The 20077-nt window shown below is 27.6% G+C and overlaps 1 protein-coding gene and 1 long non-coding RNA gene across 3 annotated transcripts in view; one reads left to right on the plus strand and one right to left on the minus strand.

The window, feature by feature from the left end:
- Positions 1 to 3662: 3662 nt before the first annotated feature.
- LOC142330588 (uncharacterized) lies at positions 3663 to 19993 on the plus strand. The gene is made up of 3 exons (XR_012757814.1): positions 3663 to 3724; positions 7643 to 7730; positions 19709 to 19993. It is a non-coding gene; the product is annotated as an uncharacterized LOC142330588 (long non-coding RNA).
- Positions 8576 to 20077, minus strand: part of LOC142330586 (T-complex protein 1 subunit beta-like) — a 63123-nt gene continuing 51621 nt past the window's right edge. The window contains exons 1-3 of one of the 2 annotated variants that reach the window (XM_075375973.1): positions 18624 to 18645; positions 16566 to 16875; positions 8576 to 8805 (exon numbers count right to left, since the gene is read on the minus strand). In XM_075375973.1, coding sequence (XP_075232088.1) covers positions 8591 to 8805; positions 16566 to 16875; positions 18624 to 18626 — 528 coding nt within the window. In that variant the 5' untranslated portion in view covers positions 18627 to 18645 and the 3' untranslated portion in view covers positions 8576 to 8590. Of the gene's footprint in view, positions 8806 to 16565; positions 16876 to 18623; positions 18646 to 20077 lie in introns of those variants that run through there. The other variant, XM_075375974.1, reaches the window with a different exon arrangement.

The following is a 20077-nucleotide window of genomic DNA, read 5'->3' on the forward strand; positions in this document are numbered from 1 at the left end:
TAAGTTCTAAATACAATATTTTATTTTAAATGGTTTATAATCTAATTTAGGTTTTAGTAACATTTTTAACTTTAGTTTGACTTAATCTAACATACCTAGTGATACTTATTTTATGCTATATTAAAATAATATAAAATTACTTACCGCAGTCAATGAACTGTGTAATCAACCCGTGATGGCCGCTGGATTCCATACTGCACGTATGTAATATCTTTGTCGCTCCCCACCACTGCAAATACCGTCGCTCCAAAACTAATTTCATAAATAATTATGAAAGTAACCACACCATCTAAAATGTCCTACACTGTAGTTTCATTTCTCATAATAACGATCGACCGACCGACACAGACAGTTTAATATTAAACCTTCCTTTGTTATTGGAAGTAAACACATTCGCATAAGAAATTTTACTATGTTGCATTCTTTTTTTCAAAAATGATACCTCGCAGCTTACGGGAACGCATCGATTAACAAAAAAAAAATTTAACGTTACGTATTGGTGAAATAAAACAAAAATACTAAATGAGAATCGGAATTGCCTGAATCTCCATTCATATTTAAAAAAGGAAATATTAAACATTTTAATTACATTTAACACGACCTGCTTCCAAAACCGTGTAAGATAAAAAAATGTCGAGACTTACACAAATTCATTTCTCTTCAATAAAAAGGTCTGAAATACTCCTTACTTGCGCATGCGCATGCGTTCCCCCGCTCTGTATGAGGTAAAAGAAAAAATATTATTATTTTTCAAGATGCAGTATAGTACAGTTAGTTACCGTACCTAACTTCGCACGGGCGCTGCTCGATGTTCAACCTTGTGCACATTTATGCCTAATCATTTCTCGGATAAATATAACAATAAAAAATATACAGTTTATTATTTTTTAATTTCTGAAATTAAAAAAATTATTAAAGACAATTTTATAAGATGCGTGATAGTTACAAACTTAAATCTGAGTCTTGGTTCAACAAGCGATTTTTTTCAGCATTTTAATAATTATTTTTCTCTCAGATTTGTCACCGCTTTTAAGTCACATAATGTTTGAAATATGGAGATCCGAATAATCGACAATTTAATAAACATTAATCTCAGATTATATTTAATTTGAATCTGAATTAATTCTGAATTTTGTTACAAGAAAATCTCTGGTAACTCGAGTACTTAAAACAAGTAATAATTTATACGTAAATTTTACGGATAAATGAAACATGTAAGTCCTGTTAACTGGGAGAGCCGATGGATAAGATCAGTGATTATTTTACAAACTATATTATAAAACTTTAAAAATTAAAATAAACAAAAAAGTTATTTAAGATTTGTTAAAGTTCTCGTAGATTTGTCATCGCTTTTAAGTCGCAAAATATTTGAGATATGGAGGTCCGAATAATCGACGTTTTAATAAACAGTTATCTCAGATTATATTTAATTTGAATCATAATTAATCTCTGAATCATCTACAAGAAAATCTCTTAAATAATTCGAATACTACAAGAAGCAATAATTTATGTAAATTTTACGGATAATAAAATATGTAAATCCGGTTAACTAAGAGGTCGGATGATAAAATCAGTGATTATTTTACTAACTATATTATATAACATAAAACTTAAAATAAACAAAAAGTTATTAAGTATGATTTTTTTTAACACTACTACAAAAACGACAAATATCAAATAATTTATTGTCAAATGGGGAATATAACATCGATTTTAAATATTTTAGGAAAATATTTTTTTTTTTTTTTTATAAATAATAGTAAAACTATCAGTATAATATACTGATTCGTTAATAAAAAAAAAAAAAAAAAAAAAAATTTTACCGTAAAAATTAAAAATTTTTTTCATCTCTTATTTTTTTTTTTTATAGCTTGGAAGGTTTATTCTATGTAAATGTTTAAGTCAAATACGCAACGAAGTGAATTATTACCTGATGCCAAACTTGGCAGGCAGGGGTCCAAGGGGGAAGGAAAATTCAGGATAATTGGCAACATAGCAGCACCTGTCAGTCACTAAATATTAGAACTGTGTTTAATGAATACAACCTCCGTATTAAGAATAGGATTCTCTGTATATTAATCGAAGCGAACGGGGTGGGGTGTCATAATAATTTTCAGTTTCAGTAAACCACCTTATTATCTCTTAATAAATAATATATTAAATTATTTATTTATTTGTATACTCACACACGCGCGCACAATTTTAATTATATATAAATACTAAAATATACTATTCTATATAAATGTAACTTTTTTCTCTCTTAAAATCTGTTTTAGCTAAACCTTTGTAATTACAAAAATAAAAATTGATAAAACTTACTATTTTTTTTTTTTTTTTTTATAAACTTCCTTAAATTCTATTGTAGCTCCGCTTCTTCCCTACTGAAAAATTATAATTCTCCACAATTAAAAAAATATATATATTAATGAAAAATTATAATCCATAACGACGCCCGATCCATAACGTCGGGCGTCGTTATGGTCGTAAAAAAAATTATAAATTTAAAAAATCGCATGAAAACCACCTTTCATTCATTTACATAAGGTGAACTGACATATGCGAATTTCGCTCGCGCTAGTATGTCGAGAACGGTTGGACCTAGACACATGAAACTGCCGGCTATCGTTCCAGGAAGTTGGAAAACACACTTTCGAGTAAGCCTTTCAAAATTTCGTTAAAAATCGTCTGTGTGGACCATTTTTGAGATACGCCCTTTTTTTAGAAATCATTATTTAATATAAGATATACCCTTTCTTATGTATAATATATATAAGATAAGGTCATTAGCTATCATAAAAAAAAATCAATTTACAACCTTTATCACCTATCATACCGATTTCGCTGAAAGTAATGATGCCCGATTTTTTTTTTCAAAACATCGTTATCAATTTAAAAGTGATCAGAACTTTTAACTCATGATTTTGAAGTTTAAACTGACATTATAGACATATATTACACTGTCGTTGAAAGTAATGATGACCAAACACCATAATAAATTTTACACTGTAAAACAGTGGTTCGTACAATTTTAATGAGTCTGATTAGGATTCGAATATGATATCCTAGGATTAATAACCCAAGCTCTGTCACTACAAACAAAAAAAAATTTATCTGGACAAAAAATATTTTTAAAAAAAATTCGAAACTTCAGTCATCGTATTTAATCACTTTTAATACACGAGATTCAATTTATTAAAAGTAAAAATAACCTAACAATATAAAAAAAAAGATGGCTTCTGAACAATAGAAGGAAGGAAAAATATTACTACTGCGGTTAGTTTGTACTTATGGAGACTGAGAGAGGGGGGAGAGAGAGCAGAGAATGTGAATGCATTTGACTCTCACGTTCTCTCCTTGGTTCGCGTCGAAATTCATCAAAACAACTACGTAGATCAAAATGTGTGTTACGTTGATGAAAAATTATAATTGATTATAATATTATTAGCTGTTTCCATTATATTCAGCGATGTAAAAAAATCAAAAAATCTTACATAGTAATATTATCTAACATTTACTTTCTGATATTAATCTATTAAAAGTGTTATTAAAGATTAACGTTGTCATACAGTAAATAAAGTTTGTTTCTTCACGATTTGTAGTTGTTTTTAAAACCGTTATCAAATTTTGTTTATTTGATTATTTGTATTTAGAGAATTCGGTATATTTAAATATATTTTACGTGAATCTGACAACCGTATAGAAAATAATTCTACGTGTAAATGAGGTAAGTTCTTTCAAATTATAATATTTTGTAATAAGAAATTAGTACACAATTAAATAATGTGATTATATTGGTTAACATATTGGAGGAATTTGGGAGTTTAATGAACTAAACATTTTATTTTGGCAAAAATGATTATTTTTAGGTTAGCCAAATATATTTTTATTCTTGTTATTTTAATTAAAATTAAGTACAGATTACTTTATAAAAATATGTAACGAAAATAATTTGCTTTCAAGTACCGATACACTATAAGAGGGGTTTTGCTGAATCTTTTGTAGGCTAAACGTTTTATTTACGTATTATTTCTATTTAAATGTGCTTTACTTATTAATTATTTCGGGTTTCAATATTCTATTGAAATTCTGTTTTTTGTTTTAAAAATTTAGATTTCTGTTTAACAACAAAACCGTTTGCCTGTGTCTACATTTGGTAATTAATAAATTAGCTATCTATTTTAGAAAGATAAATTGCCTTTGTTATTCATATGAAATACTTTACAAATATTTTCTCACTTTTCTTGAAATTTACATTGATATGTTCTGTAGATCAAAACGGTCGGTTTTTATGTTACATGGTCAGATTTATTATTAATTTTTTCTCGACAAAAATTTAGCCAAAATGTTTGTTCTAATTTCTTTTTCATTTTTTTTACTTTTTTTTATTAAAAAAAGACTAATAAAAGACTAATTAAGACTAAAAGACTAATAAATGAAAGCAATTTTTTAAATTCACTTGTATCTGTTAGCTAAAGAACATGGCTAACGGTACATAAACGAGTAATGATGTGGGAGGCTTTCAATTATTTAATTTTACCTAATATTCGATTAATTATAACCACGCACGTAAACGTGATTATTGCACATATATATAAAAGTACATTCGCGTGCGTGCTTTTATAATTTTTCTTTTTTACTAAACATTGTTTTATTTTAATTTAAAGCAGAAATTTAAAAAATCGAATATTATAATTAACAATAAAAATGTAATGTCGCCGCGACCGTGTCACAGAAAGCGTACTTCCTTGCTACATAACATACCAAAGGTCTTGGGTTTGATTCCAGATTAGTATGTGAAGAATTTTCCACAATTAGATTGTAACTTCTTCAATAGCTGATTATTTTAAAGAAAAACAACTGAACTACAAATTATTATAGATTATAGAAAAGATTAACGAGTGGTACACAAGGATGTAATGATATGATTTCATTATTTCTAAATTTATCTATCGTAGCCGATTACTACTTTACGCGCGCGCACACACACACACACACAAAGAGAGATTTATTTTTTATTAATCTAACAAAAAGTAATGTTTGAAATTTAATCTATGTTTGTTCAGATTTTGTCTTACTTCGTTCTTATATAGTAATTAGCTGTTAACATTGAACAAAATATTTAACTGTGTCTCATTTTCATTTTGATAATATACTGTTATCGTAACACAGTTAGTAGAGATAGTACAGCAAATGACTAATGTACTGAAGGTCTCGGGATCCATTTTTAACTTGGACACCCCCAGATCACAAGGTATTCTTTTATTTTTTATATTTGTTAATATTTTATATTTTTTTGTTTAAAATTTTCAATTTGTTTTAATTCTTACTTTTTACTTTTTGCAGGGTTTTTATAATATGTCTCCTTTTTTTTATTAATGTTAATATAAATATTAGTTAAGTTTTTTAAAAATAATTTTTTATATGTAATCAAATATATTTTGATTACAATTCGAATCTTGGACCTCCAGATGAAATGCCGAGAGGCTACCACTCCGCTACGGTGATCAGAAGAGTGGTATGCTTAATTTATATCAGTATATTTTCTAAAACCTGGGTTCGATTTCTAAATGGTTTTTTAATTTAATTTTTTGATATTAATCTATTTTTTTTGTTTTTAATAAACCTTTATTTAGCTATTTAACTGTTATTAATAAATAAAAATATTTACACATAAAATGAATTTTAAATTATGTTTAACAGTTTATCGTAAGATTTATTTTAATCATTTATTTTATGTTTTAAATAGATCTCGAGTGTATATGTGAGGGTGCGCGCACGTGTGTTACGTAATTCATATAAAACTTTACCACAAGAACAGTAACATTAATCTGTATTGTTCAAGTTAAGACGTGTATAACCGAAGATCACCGAATGTACGAACATACAGTATACAGTCTAACTCACCCGATCCAGTCGAGGTTTAAATTTACGTCATCAATGTGTGTGTTGCTTTGTGTAGACAAAATTAACGTCTTGGTATGTATTTTTTTTTACATATTTTATTTGTTCTATCTAATACATAATTATTAAAACATAAGGATTTTAATTAAAATACGTATATATTTAATTTTTAAGTGGTCACCTATGTTTCATTTTTTAATTATATAGTTAATATAGAATGTAAAGTATTACGTTTTTGTATTATATTTTAAAAAGTAGTATTGAATAATTTGTTTAAAACCCCTCTCTCGCTCGGTCACTCTCTCTCACACTCTCTCTCTTTCATTCTTTCTTTCTTTCTCTCTCTCTCTGTGTGTGTCCTAATCCTTTATAAACATCAAATTATTGTTGATTTTTGTTTGATGGTTTTTGTTTGTATTTTTGTGTGAGTTTGCGTGCGCCCGCGCATGTTTGTGTATGTATATGTATTTTATTCTTATGATAGTTAAACGAATTAGTACAGTCAATTTGTTTTTTATTTGAAAATCCTTACCTACCGATTGATGTTTTTTCCATATGTTAGGGGTGATGAGGGAAGCTTAACTCCAGATTTTAATGTTATTCAAATGTTATTTTTTAATCGTTAACAAATGTGCCTAAATAAAATATGACCTTAATTAGGCGAATCTAATTAATTAGTTAGCGAATAATGTTTGTCATTGGATGTAATTCTGAAGGTAAAACGTAATAAAAAAGTTACTACGGGGGAATTTTAACTCGTTTTATCTCTATCGCGATTTTTCCGTTTTTCAAAATTTCATTGCTCATAATTAAAAGGCGAGAGCGTTGATCGACAAATGGTTTTGTCGATTGAAGGCCACGTTTGGAATATGTAAAACAAATTGTTAGGGATGTAGGATGTAGGGGGTATACCGAAATGAAACGACTAGCACTAGATAGGGAATCTTGGAGAGCTGCATCAAACCAGTCAAATGACTGAAGACAAAAAAAAAACGGTAGCATAAAATTATATTCATTTTCTATTGTAAACTATCGAATAGATTACCAGTTATTTATAACCATTAGTTGCTTCTGTGTCTCCTTTAAAGCAAAGTCTTTTGATCTGTTGCGCTATCTCTCTCTCTCTCTCTCTCTCTCTCTCTCTCTATATATATATATATATATGTGTGTGTGTGTGTGTGTGTGTGTGTGAGAGGGATAAAAACAAAAAAAGAAAGGCTGATGTAGTTAGTATAGTTGTTAATTCTATTTTTATAAGTACATAAAAAACATGTCTGATGATATGGTCAAGAATAAAGTTAAACTCTGTGTTGTTTTGATGGTAATATTTAAAACAAAAAATGCTGTTTAGTCAATTTTCAAGGACAAAAATGAGTACGTGCTACATGAAATAAGATACACACACTATAGCTTATAATAAAAAAAAAAACATACTGAAAGGAGTGAGGGAGTAAAATGAGAAAAGAATAAGCGGGATATAGAAAGACGTGACTAAACTGGACACACGTTTAATCTTTTTAACTGTTTTACAGTAGCAATTGTTCAGCTTTGCGATGAAGAAATAAATCAACACTTGTTTTATATTATTTTAAAAGTTAGTTTACCCCTAGTACACGTATACATATAAATTATTTTTTATATTTCAAGCACAAATAACAATTGTGGTTTTATTGTAAGGGAAAATATTATTTTCTACTAAATAGTTGTATTTAAAAATAACATAATTGTGTTTCTATTTTAGTTCAGTTTAATCAAGAGCAATTCAGAAATAATATTATTTTTAAATAATCATACTAATGTTTGGTAAAACTCATCACATTTACAATACGGTAAGCGTTTAATTAAATTGTTTACTTTTACGTATTTTTAACTGATAATTATTTTAAACAAACATAATCTACACTTCTAATCGTTTTTTTTTAAGTAGGATTATCGCTTCGCTGATATTTATGGTAGAGTAGTAAAAACTCAGCCTTTCACCTAGAAGATTCAGGATCGAAAATCATTTAGGCATAGTATTTATTTTACAAACTACAAATTTCCTTCCCATATTCCCACACACAAACTTCTAACTAACGTAATGATTTAATTATCTTAAAGGAAAAAGGTGTCTGTTATAACAAGAACTTTCGTAATCGTTTTATTAGGTTATTAAATTGCCTGAGTGTTTTAATTATATGATAATTAAACTGTAATACGTAGATAATCCACCTTAAAAAAATTTATAAACTTTAGTATTTCTTTTACTTACAGTTGTAATTTATATTTTTATTTTCTCAGAGAATATAAATTTATCCAATATTAAACTTACAATAGATTAAAATTTATTGTTAACCTACGTGAAAGTTACAAACATGATTTTTACGAAACATATGTAGTTAAATAATATTAATAAATAAAATAATAAACTTAAATATTATCTTACCTAAAAACTGTACAATTACAATAAAAATAGATTATCAGTAAATCAAGTAAATATTTATGCACGGATTTAACTTCCTCTTTCAACAGAAATCAGTAGTTCGACTGCTAAAACCATACTAAGCTAATTTGAATTTTTCGAATTTCTTCACTGCAAATGTTTTAATAAAATGATTTTATGAATTATTTATTCTAAGGTATTTAATTTAAATTAAAAAAAAAAGAAAATAATTTATAACCAAATTAATTTTATATTTACCAATTTTCATTATATTAATTGATGAAATAATAATATCTTTTCCGTCTTAGAGAACATAAAATATAGCGAGTAAACTCTTAATATAGTCGACCAGTCAAAAACAAAGAAAAGTAATAAAGTTGTTTGTAAAACTTCTAATGTCGTGCCAATTAAGAGACATTTCTCACTCTCATAAAAATCGGTTACTCTTATGCATATCGTTTGTATGGTAACTGAAGAATTTTCTAGAAAGGAAATCCACACAGTTTAGGACATTATTTTAAATTTATGAACATTTGATTTAATTTATTGTATACAACTTTTTTTTTTTAATATATCGGTTTAAAATTAAACATTTCTTTTTTTTTCATTTATAGTTTAATGAAAACTAAATTAAAATTTCAACATGATTTTTAAAAGTACCTTGCTACAATTTATATGATGCACTTTTTTTAGATGAAATCTCATGTTTTATTGATATTTTTAAATTTTAAATCTATTCTAGTTATTTAATAATCTTCCAGTTTACAAATTTTTTTTATTCAAAATAAGAAGGGTGTTTTAATTTTTTTCTTCTTTGATGTTGATACATCAATATCGCGAAATTTGTATAAAATTAATTCATCAGTTTTATAAATGAACTAAAATAATTTTATAAAGGTAAAATTTATAAAATGACTTTAATGTTTTAAATAATTTTATAGGAATTTTTATATTAAATCTAGATACATTATTTGTATAAATAGTAAATATAATTTATATGTATTTGTTCTTTGTTGCGCTTCGCTACCATTAGTGGCCTACTGAAAATAAGTACAAATTTCTTAGTACAATGAATATCTCACAGGAACTATCTTAATTTTACTGTTTTATGTATTGAATACTTTAATAATTATTATTACTGAAACAGGAAATGTATTTTAGAAACTGTATTAAAAGAGAAATCTATATTTTCTTTTGAATTTTTTTTTTTGTCTTCATCATTTGACTGCTTTGATGCAGTTCTCCAAGATTCCCTATCTAGTGCTAGTCGTTTCATTTCGGTATACCCTCTACATCCTACATCCCTAACAATTTGTTTTACATATTCCAAACGTGGCCTGCCTACACAATTTTTTCCTTCTACCTGTCCTTCCAATATTAAAGCGACTATTCCAGGATGCCTTAGTATGTGGCCTATAAATTTGTCACTTCTTTTAACTGTATTTTTCCAAATGCTTCTTTCTTCTTCTATTTGCTGCAATACCTCTTCATTTGTCACTTTATCCACCCATCTGATTTTTAACATTCTCCTATAGCACCGCATTTCAAAAGCTTCTAATCTTTTCTTCTCAAATACTCTGATCGTCCAAGTTTCACTTCCATATAAAGCGACGCTCCAAGCATATACTTTCAAAAGTCTTTTCGTGACATTTAAATTAATTTTTGATGTAAACAAATTATATTTCTTACTGAAGGCTCGTTTAGCTTGTGCTATTCGGCATTTTATATCGCGCCTGCTTCGTCCATATTTAGTAATTCTACTTCCCAAATAACAAAATTCTTCTACCTCCATAATCTTTTCTCCTCCTATTTTCACATTCAGCGGTCCATCTTTGTTATTTCTACTACATTTCATTACTTTCGTTTTGTTCTTGTTTATTTTCATGCGATAGTTCTTGCGTAGGACTTCATCTATGCCGTTCATTGTTTCTTCTAAATCCTTTTTACTCTTGGCTAGAATTACTATATCGTCAGCAAATCGTAGCATCTTTATCTTTTCACCTTGTACTGTTACTCCGTTACTTACTTACTTGTACTGTTACTGTTACTTAAAAAAAAAATTATTTAATTATTTTGTTAGATCTTCACTAAAAATCACATCCTATAGAAGTTTATACTTTTTATCTTCTATCTTTGTTCTTTTTATTACAATTCTTTTAAGTTTATAAGTTAATGTAATTAATACTTCAGCACGTATCAACTAATCACCTCGCCAATCGCCGAGGTGGAGTAGTAATATCTTCCCTTTCATCCGAAAGGGACCGGTTTCGTATACCGGTCAGGCTTGAAATTTTAATTCACTTCAAAATGTCAATACCATACTTCCACACACAACCTCCAACCTAATATAATAAATTATTGAATTAAAATAGTAAATTCATTTCTGCGAGTAAGCCAGGTTTTGTACTCGTCGAGTTGAAGTGTTATATATTTTTCAGTTATTATCGTTACACTTCTTTTCTTAACCTTCCTCTCTTCAAAAAAGAATTTAGGAATTATTTTTAAAGAAGATTAAATTTTTTTGTATTAATTTTATATTTAATCTTTAGGCTTCGGTTACAGCTTGGACAACACTCCATATGTGTAATATCTGTATCAGTTTTACGCATTAAAAAAATAACCATAAATTGAAGATTCTATTATAAATTGCACGCATAATCCTTATAAAAAAAATAAGTACGTAAATTTAGACTCAATTTGATTCTCACAGAGTTCAATTTTTCTAATGTAGGTTTTGTCTATAATTAAGTTAATTAAAAAACCTAAAAAAGGAAAGAAAAAAGATTGGTGTAATTGGAAGTAAGTGGGTTCGATTCTTGGTTTTAAAAATACTTATTTTGATATTACCTATTAAAAAAAGACTGACAAGTTGAAAGTCGCGATTTCGATTCTAGGTTTCAGCACAAAATCACATACTAAATGTAAAAATAAATATTAAGTAACGTTAAAGAATAGACTTGATCTTCCTTCAGAACAGTTTTATTAAAAATCTATGCATTAATGTTAAAAAACAATATTTAAAAAAAAATCGAGAGATATGCTGAACGATATCGAGAGATATCTTGTGTTCGATTTCCGGTTGAGTTCCATTAGTAATATATATCCGAGTATCATTATTAAAAAAAGCTTAAGTTGAAGATCCTGGGTTGGACTCTCATAACATAAATCACATTTCAAAACACAATCGCATTTTTAATATTTATAAAATACTTAGTTTAGAATCAATTTGGTCTCCATACATTTAAATTTATTTATAAAACCATTAAAAAAACAAACCAATTTACATCCATGCTGCTTATACGTGTATTTAAAATATAAAATAAATAAATAAAAATGATAAAAAAATAAAAAGTAGAATAAAAATCTCGGAGGGTGTGAAAAAGAAATAAACCGAATGGCTTTACTTTAGACAGTATTAAACATTTGTAAATTATTATTATTATTGTTAAACGTGCTTTATGCAGCCGCGCGTTCGAGACGGCAGTTGTGTAGTTTAACCTTGAAACAGTTGTACGTCTCATAGCAACTGGAGTAGTAGACAGCGCGTCGGCGAGCAGTTTTGTCTACGATAGCGCAGTATAATTTGTAAAATTATCTCTCAATAAATAAAACGAATATTTATAACCATTTCTTTTTTTTTTTTTAATTTATTTTAATCGTATTGAAAACATACAAAGTATATATATATTTGTTCCTTTCCTCGGACCATCCGTTATGTATTTGCTTCACAAGATGAGATGAAATGATAATTTTGTAGCGTGTAAAAATGCCATGCCTAACCGGGATTCGAACCCGGGACCTCCGAACAAAAGGCTAAGACACTATCACTCGCGCCACGGAGGCCGACAAACGTCAGTTACTATTCACCCAATTTTGTTTAGGTTATGATTTTTAATTTTTCATGTTATGAATTTTGATAATAATGTAAGATAACGTAACCGGAAATCGAACCCAGAATTCTTTACTGTACAAAAAGAACGTTAATTCAGATGCAACGTCACTCTGACTGGTTTAACAATATATACGAGTAAGTTAATAAAACATTGTGTGTGTGTGTGTGAGCGCGCGCGCCCTCCATTATTCTATCACAGGTTAATAAATTAAATTATATTTACACGTTTTTTTTTTAAATAAAAAAGTATGTAATTTTATTTCATAAAAATTCATGATATTTTTTTTCTTTTTGGTTATTACTGAATTATTATTCATAGTAAAAGTTTTTTTACAATGAGAGTTTAATAAATTAATAAATCAACATATTTAAATAAAAGAAGTTAAAAAAAGGAGATGAAGTCTGATTCAAACCGATGTGCCTTCTCCTTGTAAAATCCAAATATTTCATTAAACTTTTACTTGGCTATAACTCTGGAACCAATGAAAATAAGTACCATTTATGATATATCGTTGAAAAGCTCTCAATCGCAAATAAGTAGTACAACCGTATTGCAAATGGAAAATATAACATCAACTTTAAATATTGTTGGAAATTTATTTATTTTTTTTATATTTATTTTTTTATAAAAAATAGTAAAATGATAATATAATGATTCGTTATTAAATTAAGAAAAAAAATTATAAAAATTTTACCATAATAAAAAATTTTTTTTATTCATTTCCTTACTGGTTAGGTTGTTGGAAGATTTATTCTATGAAAATGAATTGAATAAGATATAAGACAAATGCAACGCAGCGATTTATCTGATACCCAACTGTGGCGAGTACACTGGCAAGGCGGGAAAAAAATCAGTTTAAATGGCAACAGCGTCTGTCATAGCATCAGTAAATGTTAGAACTGTGTTTTATGAATACAACTCCCTATTAAGAATATTAATGTCTGTACGTTAACCGAAACGAACGGGTGCCTTACATAATTTTGAAGTAATTTTCAGTTTAAGTAAACCATATTATCTCTTTATAAATAATATATTAATTAAATTATTTATTTATTTGTATAATCACACACGCGCGCACAATTTTAATTATATATATTGAAATGTATTACTCTGTATAAATTTATTTTTTTCTCATTCAAATTTGTTATAGCAAAACCTTTGTAATTACAAAAATAAAAACTGATAGAATGTTCTAAATTTTTTTTGTATAAACTTCGTTAAAATTTTATTGGTAGCTCCGCTCCTTTATATATATATATATATATATATATATATATATATATATATATATATATATAATTTAAATAAAAACTACTACCAAAGCCGATAAATTTGAAAAATATATTTATACAAATTTATTAAAATGTTATATCTTGCTTCCTTTCCAAGCAAAAATTAGTTGCTTTTTGTGTTATTCCTAAGTATATATTGATTTATAAATAATTAACGACACGAACTGATATCGGTGAACAAATGGTAAATTATCTGGGAGTTGAACCCAGGAGCCTCAGTAATCAGTATATTTTTAATAACGATACCGATACGAATTTTTTCTTGCTAGTATGCTTCACTCTCGTTACCAGACTTAGAACATGTAAAATTACATGTTTAAAAACTTTCTTTTTACACAGAAATACACTTTGCTTATATCACGTACTGTTAAATTTGATATACGATGGACGTATTTTACTTCTCTGGTTAATTAATGGTCAAATAACCCAAAGTATAACCAAATATTTAACTTGTTTCGTTTTATTTGCTTTTTTTTATATTGTTTTGCTACTATTTAGAACTATTTGGATACATTATTAAGAGATAAATACTGTAAATTAATTAATTTATTATTATTAAATTTATTAATTTATTTTGTAAAAATAAATGAATTTAATCTCGAGTCTAACATTTTTAACCTGATAAATAATTTGAATAGTACAAACAAAGAATAAAGCAATTGCAAATTTTTATTTCAGAAATTGTAATAATATTAACGAAAAAATAAAACTTTCTTTAATCATAATATCTCATTAAAAAGTAAACTGGATACATTAACAAGTGGATAGGTTAGGTTTAAACAACAATATCGACTAGAGGCACTGTAGTATTGAGTAATACTCTACCGACAATTCCCCGCCAATAAGTGCAAGACTGGTTAGATTTCGTAACGTTTTTTTGTACAGTCATGTTTTTCTGACGTCATTGCCACGGCAATGACGTCATCGACATACATCATCAACAACCTCTACTTATAAACAACAAAGCGTCATCAAAAATTACTCCATGTAAAATTAGGTCCGCAAACTGTTTCATTCACGATCAGTTTTTTTTTTTTTTTTTAACAACAGACCATCCGTTATATGTTGTCTAATATTAAACTATTTTATTTTTTTTATTATTATAATTTATTATCAGTCTTGACAAACTTATAATTACATAAAATATTAAAGAGAATAACTTTTCACTTAAACTATGAATGTACGTATTACTATAACAGCCAACCATACACAAAGGAGCTTATAACGAGATTTTCACTTATTTATTTATTTATTTCATCTAATAATCAGTTTATATTCGTAATCAAACTCAATATACAGCGTGATTCAGGAGGATAGGGCAATACTTTGACAACTCATTCTAGAGGCTAAAAATAAAAAGTTCATATAAACATAGGTCCGAAAACGTTTCGTTAGCAAGTTACCAGGCGCCGGCCAGACAGCGCGGCAAGGAACTTTTATCATCACGCATTACTAAAACAAATATTCATATCTACTTATCTTAAATAATGTATTAATTTGAATTGAACATATTAATATCTAGTTATTTTTTCTCTAATTATGAAATTAATTTTTAGGGTGTAAAAATATTGAGCCTGACTGGGTCTCGAAGCCAGACAGCGCGGCAAGGAAGTATGCTGCTTGTAGGTCAGGATTTTGTCATGCATCATGCTGAGGTACTTTCGGTTTGTTTTGTGTCGCAGTTCTTTCCCCACAAATAAGACCTTTAGCAACTCTCTGGCATTTTTGTAACTTAAATGGAAGCAGCTTTTCTCTGTTGTGTTAGGTTTCAGACACTAATTATCAACAATTAGTATTTAAATAATACTAATTGAAAAAAAAGAAAAAAAAGAAGATTTATTTGTAGCTCGTCCAACATGTACATATGTAATTAATATATGATCAAAATAATTTTCAATAGCGGCTTCTGAATGATTTTGTAGTAATGTTTTTTAATACTTAATATATTTATCTTAACATTATTTTATGTAATTATATTTAAATAATTAAAATGAACTTAATATATATCTATTTTTTATTTCATAATTTGTTTATATTTATAATTTATCTTATAGTGACATGATCTATAGTGTTTTTTTATACTCCAATCGTAATAGACTTATTAATTTTTTATTTGCTTATTTTTTTGCTAAAAGTAGACTAAGGTGTGGTGTGAAAAAATAAATAATTTTTTCTGTATTTATCAGATTTTTTAATATTGGGTTATCCTGAACACACATTTCATAAGCAGTACGAAGGAGATAATCAATTAGTAACTTTTCTAACAAAAGCTTATGTTTTCTAAAACGTGAAACGATCCAAATGTTTTATGATAAAAGCCAACTGCATTTTAACTTAATTACAAAAACAAAACTGAAATTAATTTACTAAATTATGCCTATTATATTTGTTTCATCTCACATGATGCTGTATATATATATTCTAGTTCTATGGTCCAATTAAAGAAAAGTGTTCATAGGATGTCAACTGGTCATTTTAATACTAGGGTCAATTTCCCATCTAATTATGCCATCAATATAAATAAATATTAAATAGAGTCTCGGAGGTTCAAATGTGATAATTTCATCATTTGACTCTCCTGCAATGTTGATGGCAGTTTTAGGAGATAATTACTTGTAAGCCTTGCCAAAAAACTGTAATTGTTTTTCAATTAAATAATTTTATATATATATATATATATATATATATATATATATACTCATAATTTTTTGAAAGTTCAAATAATTCATTAACATACTGACTAACTGTGCTAATTAAATTTAATATGAAAAGAAATTTAAACCAACAAAACACAGTAAATAGATAAGTTAATATGGTAAGTTTAACTTATCTATCATTAAATATATATACAACTGTATAATATATTTAATAGAAAACAGATATTAGAAAACAATTTTATTTAATTAAAATCAAAAAATTCACTGCAAGTTAATTTTTTTTAATTAATAGTTTCCGAGCTCAACGAACTTTTCTTGAAAATAAATTAATAAACATTAAAAAAAAATATCATGAAATATTAAATGAATTAAGCAAATAAATTAATAAAAATTTACAAACCCAACACAGTAACAGAAGTTGTTCCATCACCAACTTCATCATCCTGAACTCTAGAAATATCAACTAAAACCTTAGCTGCAGGATTATCCACTCCAATATTTTTTAAAATGGTTGCTCCATCATTTGTAACTTCAACCTGACCTTCATTGCGTCCTGATGAAACTAGTATTTTATCCATTCCTTTAGGCCCTAGAGTGCTTTTAACTAAATCACCAACAGCAATTGCTCCAATAAATGAAGACATCCGAGCTGTTTCAGCTTTCTCCTCAGCTGCTTCATTTTTTAATATTCTTACAGGATTTAATGACACCTAAAAAATAAATAAAATCAGATACCTGAAATAATAATAAAGACTTATACACTGAAACTAAATGAAACTTAATCATTCTATATACTCAAAATAATAGATTCTACAATAACAATTGAAGAACATAAGAAAGAAGCCCTAATAAGAAAGGGAGTCCGACAAGGATGTTCCCTATCTCCGTTACTTTTTAATCTTTACATGGAACTAGCAGTTAATGATGTTAAAGAACAATTTAGATTCGGAGTAACAGTACAGGGTGAAAAGATAAAAATGCTACGATTTGCTGATGATATAGTAATTCTAGCCGAGAGTAAAAAGGATTTAGAAGAAACAATGAACGACATAGATGAAGTCCTACGCAAGAACTATCGCATGAAAATAAACAAGAACAAAACAAAAGTAATGAAATGTAGTAGAAATAACAAAGATGGACCGCTGAATGTGAAAATAGGAGGAGAAAAGATTATGGAGGTAGAAGAATTTTGTTATTTGGGAAGTAAAATTACTAAAGATGGACGAAGCAGGAGCGATATAAAATGCCGAATAGCACAAGCGAAACGAGCCTTCAGTAAGAAATATAATTTGTTTACTGCAAAAATTAATTTAAATGTCAGGAAAAGATTTTTGAAAGTGTATGTTTGGAGTGTCGCTTTATATGGAAGTGAAACTTGGACAATCGGAGTATCTGAGAAGAAAAGATTAGAAGCTTTTGAAATGCGGTGCTATAGGAGAATGTTAAAAATCAGATGGGTGGATAAAGTGACAAATGAAGAGGTACTGCGGCAAATAGATGAAGAAAGAAGCATTTGGAAAAATATAGTTAAAAGAAGAAACAGACTTATAGGCCACATACTAAGGCATCCTGGAATAGTCGCTTTAATATTGGAAGGACAGGTAGAAGGGAAAAATTGTGTAGGCAGGCCACGTTTGGAGTATATAAAACAAATTGTTGGGGATGTAGGATGTAGAGGGTATACTGAAATGAAACGACTAGCACTAGATAGGGAATCTTGGAGAGCTGCATCAAACCAGTCAAATGACTGAAGACAAAAAAAAAATACTCAAAATACAGAGTAGGCATTTACAACCATCAAATACAAAAAACAGAATCTGCTACCATACCTGGGAATAACATAAAAGATCATTCAAGACTATAATCAATCTTCTGTGATAGCGTAAATGTGCAATTTATACTGCTAAGGAGGATATTAGATACAGATATTATATATATATATATATAAAATGAAAATAGCGTCATTATATTTCACACGTATTTTATCATTTCTTAAAACTGATTATAAATGAGTGTCATAACAATGACAACGGATTAGCCAATTAATATTCTCTTTACTTTAACAAAATCTCAAATTTTAGAACCACCCCGAATCATAAAAAAAACGTCCTGCAGGTACATTAACTTCAAAATAAAACCGAATGAAGAAATGAACCATTTAGTACGAAATCATGAAAAATATTTATAGAAAACCATACTACTCACTCAATAATTAACTACCTTTGATTTTTACAACTGAACCGACTATACATTCACAAAGGAAAAACAAACTAATGTTTTAAAACAAAACATGTGTACTATTACAAATTTCTAAGTTTAGTTTACAGTTACAAGCATGTGAACCATCCGGTTTATAATGTTCGTCGTAAGTGCATTAAATAAGTAATTATAATGATTAAAAGATGCATATAATTTTATTTAAAAAGGATGAATATAAAATGATTCAACTTAAGCTTACCATTCTGAAATCATTTATACAATAAACGATGTAACGATTTCAATATAACCTCACAGCTCGAGAAACTCAACTCTGGTGAACGGAAAGCAGGTTATCCACCCACATAAAACAATGACAAATACTATGCCGCTGCTATGGAAAAAAAGATAAAGTTATAAATTACTACTTCTTAAAAATATTAATTTAAAAAATATATATAACAAAAGTAGTTAAGGTATTTTATTCTTACAAATCATTGTAAAAAAAGAATATTTACTTTGGGAAGTTATTAGTAAAGTAATTTATTATAATGCCAAAAATCACATTGTTAATCTATAATTACGTCTGAAGAAATGATATAAAATATCTATGACCATATGAATTTTGTTAGTTTCAATGAACGTATTTTTTAATATATTTTTATGCTTCTCAGTGATGAAGCCAGTGTTATACTCGGGAAGAAAAGTGGTCTAGCAGCAGTTCTTAAAAGAGAAATATCACGTTTAACTTAACAACAATGTATAGTTTCATAGAGATGATTTAGTATTAGATGACACATGGAAAAATGTACCTGTATGCAGGATATATGTATAATTTTATTAGAAGTGTGTACACAATGTTTCACCGATCTGGCATCAAAAAGAGAAATTTTTGAATAATTAACTCTAGTGTTATAACATGATGTTATATCATTTAAACTATTAAATGTAGTTATGATAGTAATCAGCCTTTCATAGGATCTCAACCTTTCATCCGGAGGTACCGGGTTCGAATCCTGGTCAGACATGGTATTTTCACATGCTACAAAATTGTCATTCTCCCTAATGGTGGTCCAATGGTTCAAAGATTGGCAAGAATTTGATAATGAAATTATTATAAATTCAGTAAACAATTTTGATTTCATGAAGCAAAATATAATACAGCTTTCAAAAAAAATATTCAGAATTTATGAGAAATAAAAATGTTGATAAAGTATTAATATTCAGAATTAAGATTTACAAATCTTGAGAAAACTTAACTATGATTGTTCAAGACTTTTAGTGATACATTAACCTTTGCCCAAACTAACCCTGAATTATCTAACCTTAACTTTCTATTTAACACAGGAACTTTTCAAATATCTAGCGCAGACTGCAAATGTGGATTTTCTCCATAAAAACAAAATGCCAAAACATACTTGAAAATGAACACTTGGGTGACCTTATGAAAATTATATTACATTTAGCCAATGGTCAAGAAGTAAATACAAATGAAGTTTACAAACAATGGATTTCTATGAAAGACAGACGAGAAAAAGTTTAAAAAATGTTAATCTAAAATAAAACAAGTTACTTAATTGTTTATATTTCAATATGAATACATTGTATTATATAAATAATAATAAAAAAATTTGGACAAATTGATTTTTGACAAATTTTTTTTGGCAATTGATTTTTGTGTGTGCAGCTATTAAAAAAATTAAAGGGAACTTTGCA

Source organism: Lycorma delicatula, chromosome 9 (assembly GCF_047948215.1).
Source record: "Lycorma delicatula isolate Av1 chromosome 9, ASM4794821v1, whole genome shotgun sequence".
NCBI lineage: Eukaryota > Metazoa > Arthropoda > Insecta > Hemiptera > Fulgoridae > Lycorma > Lycorma delicatula.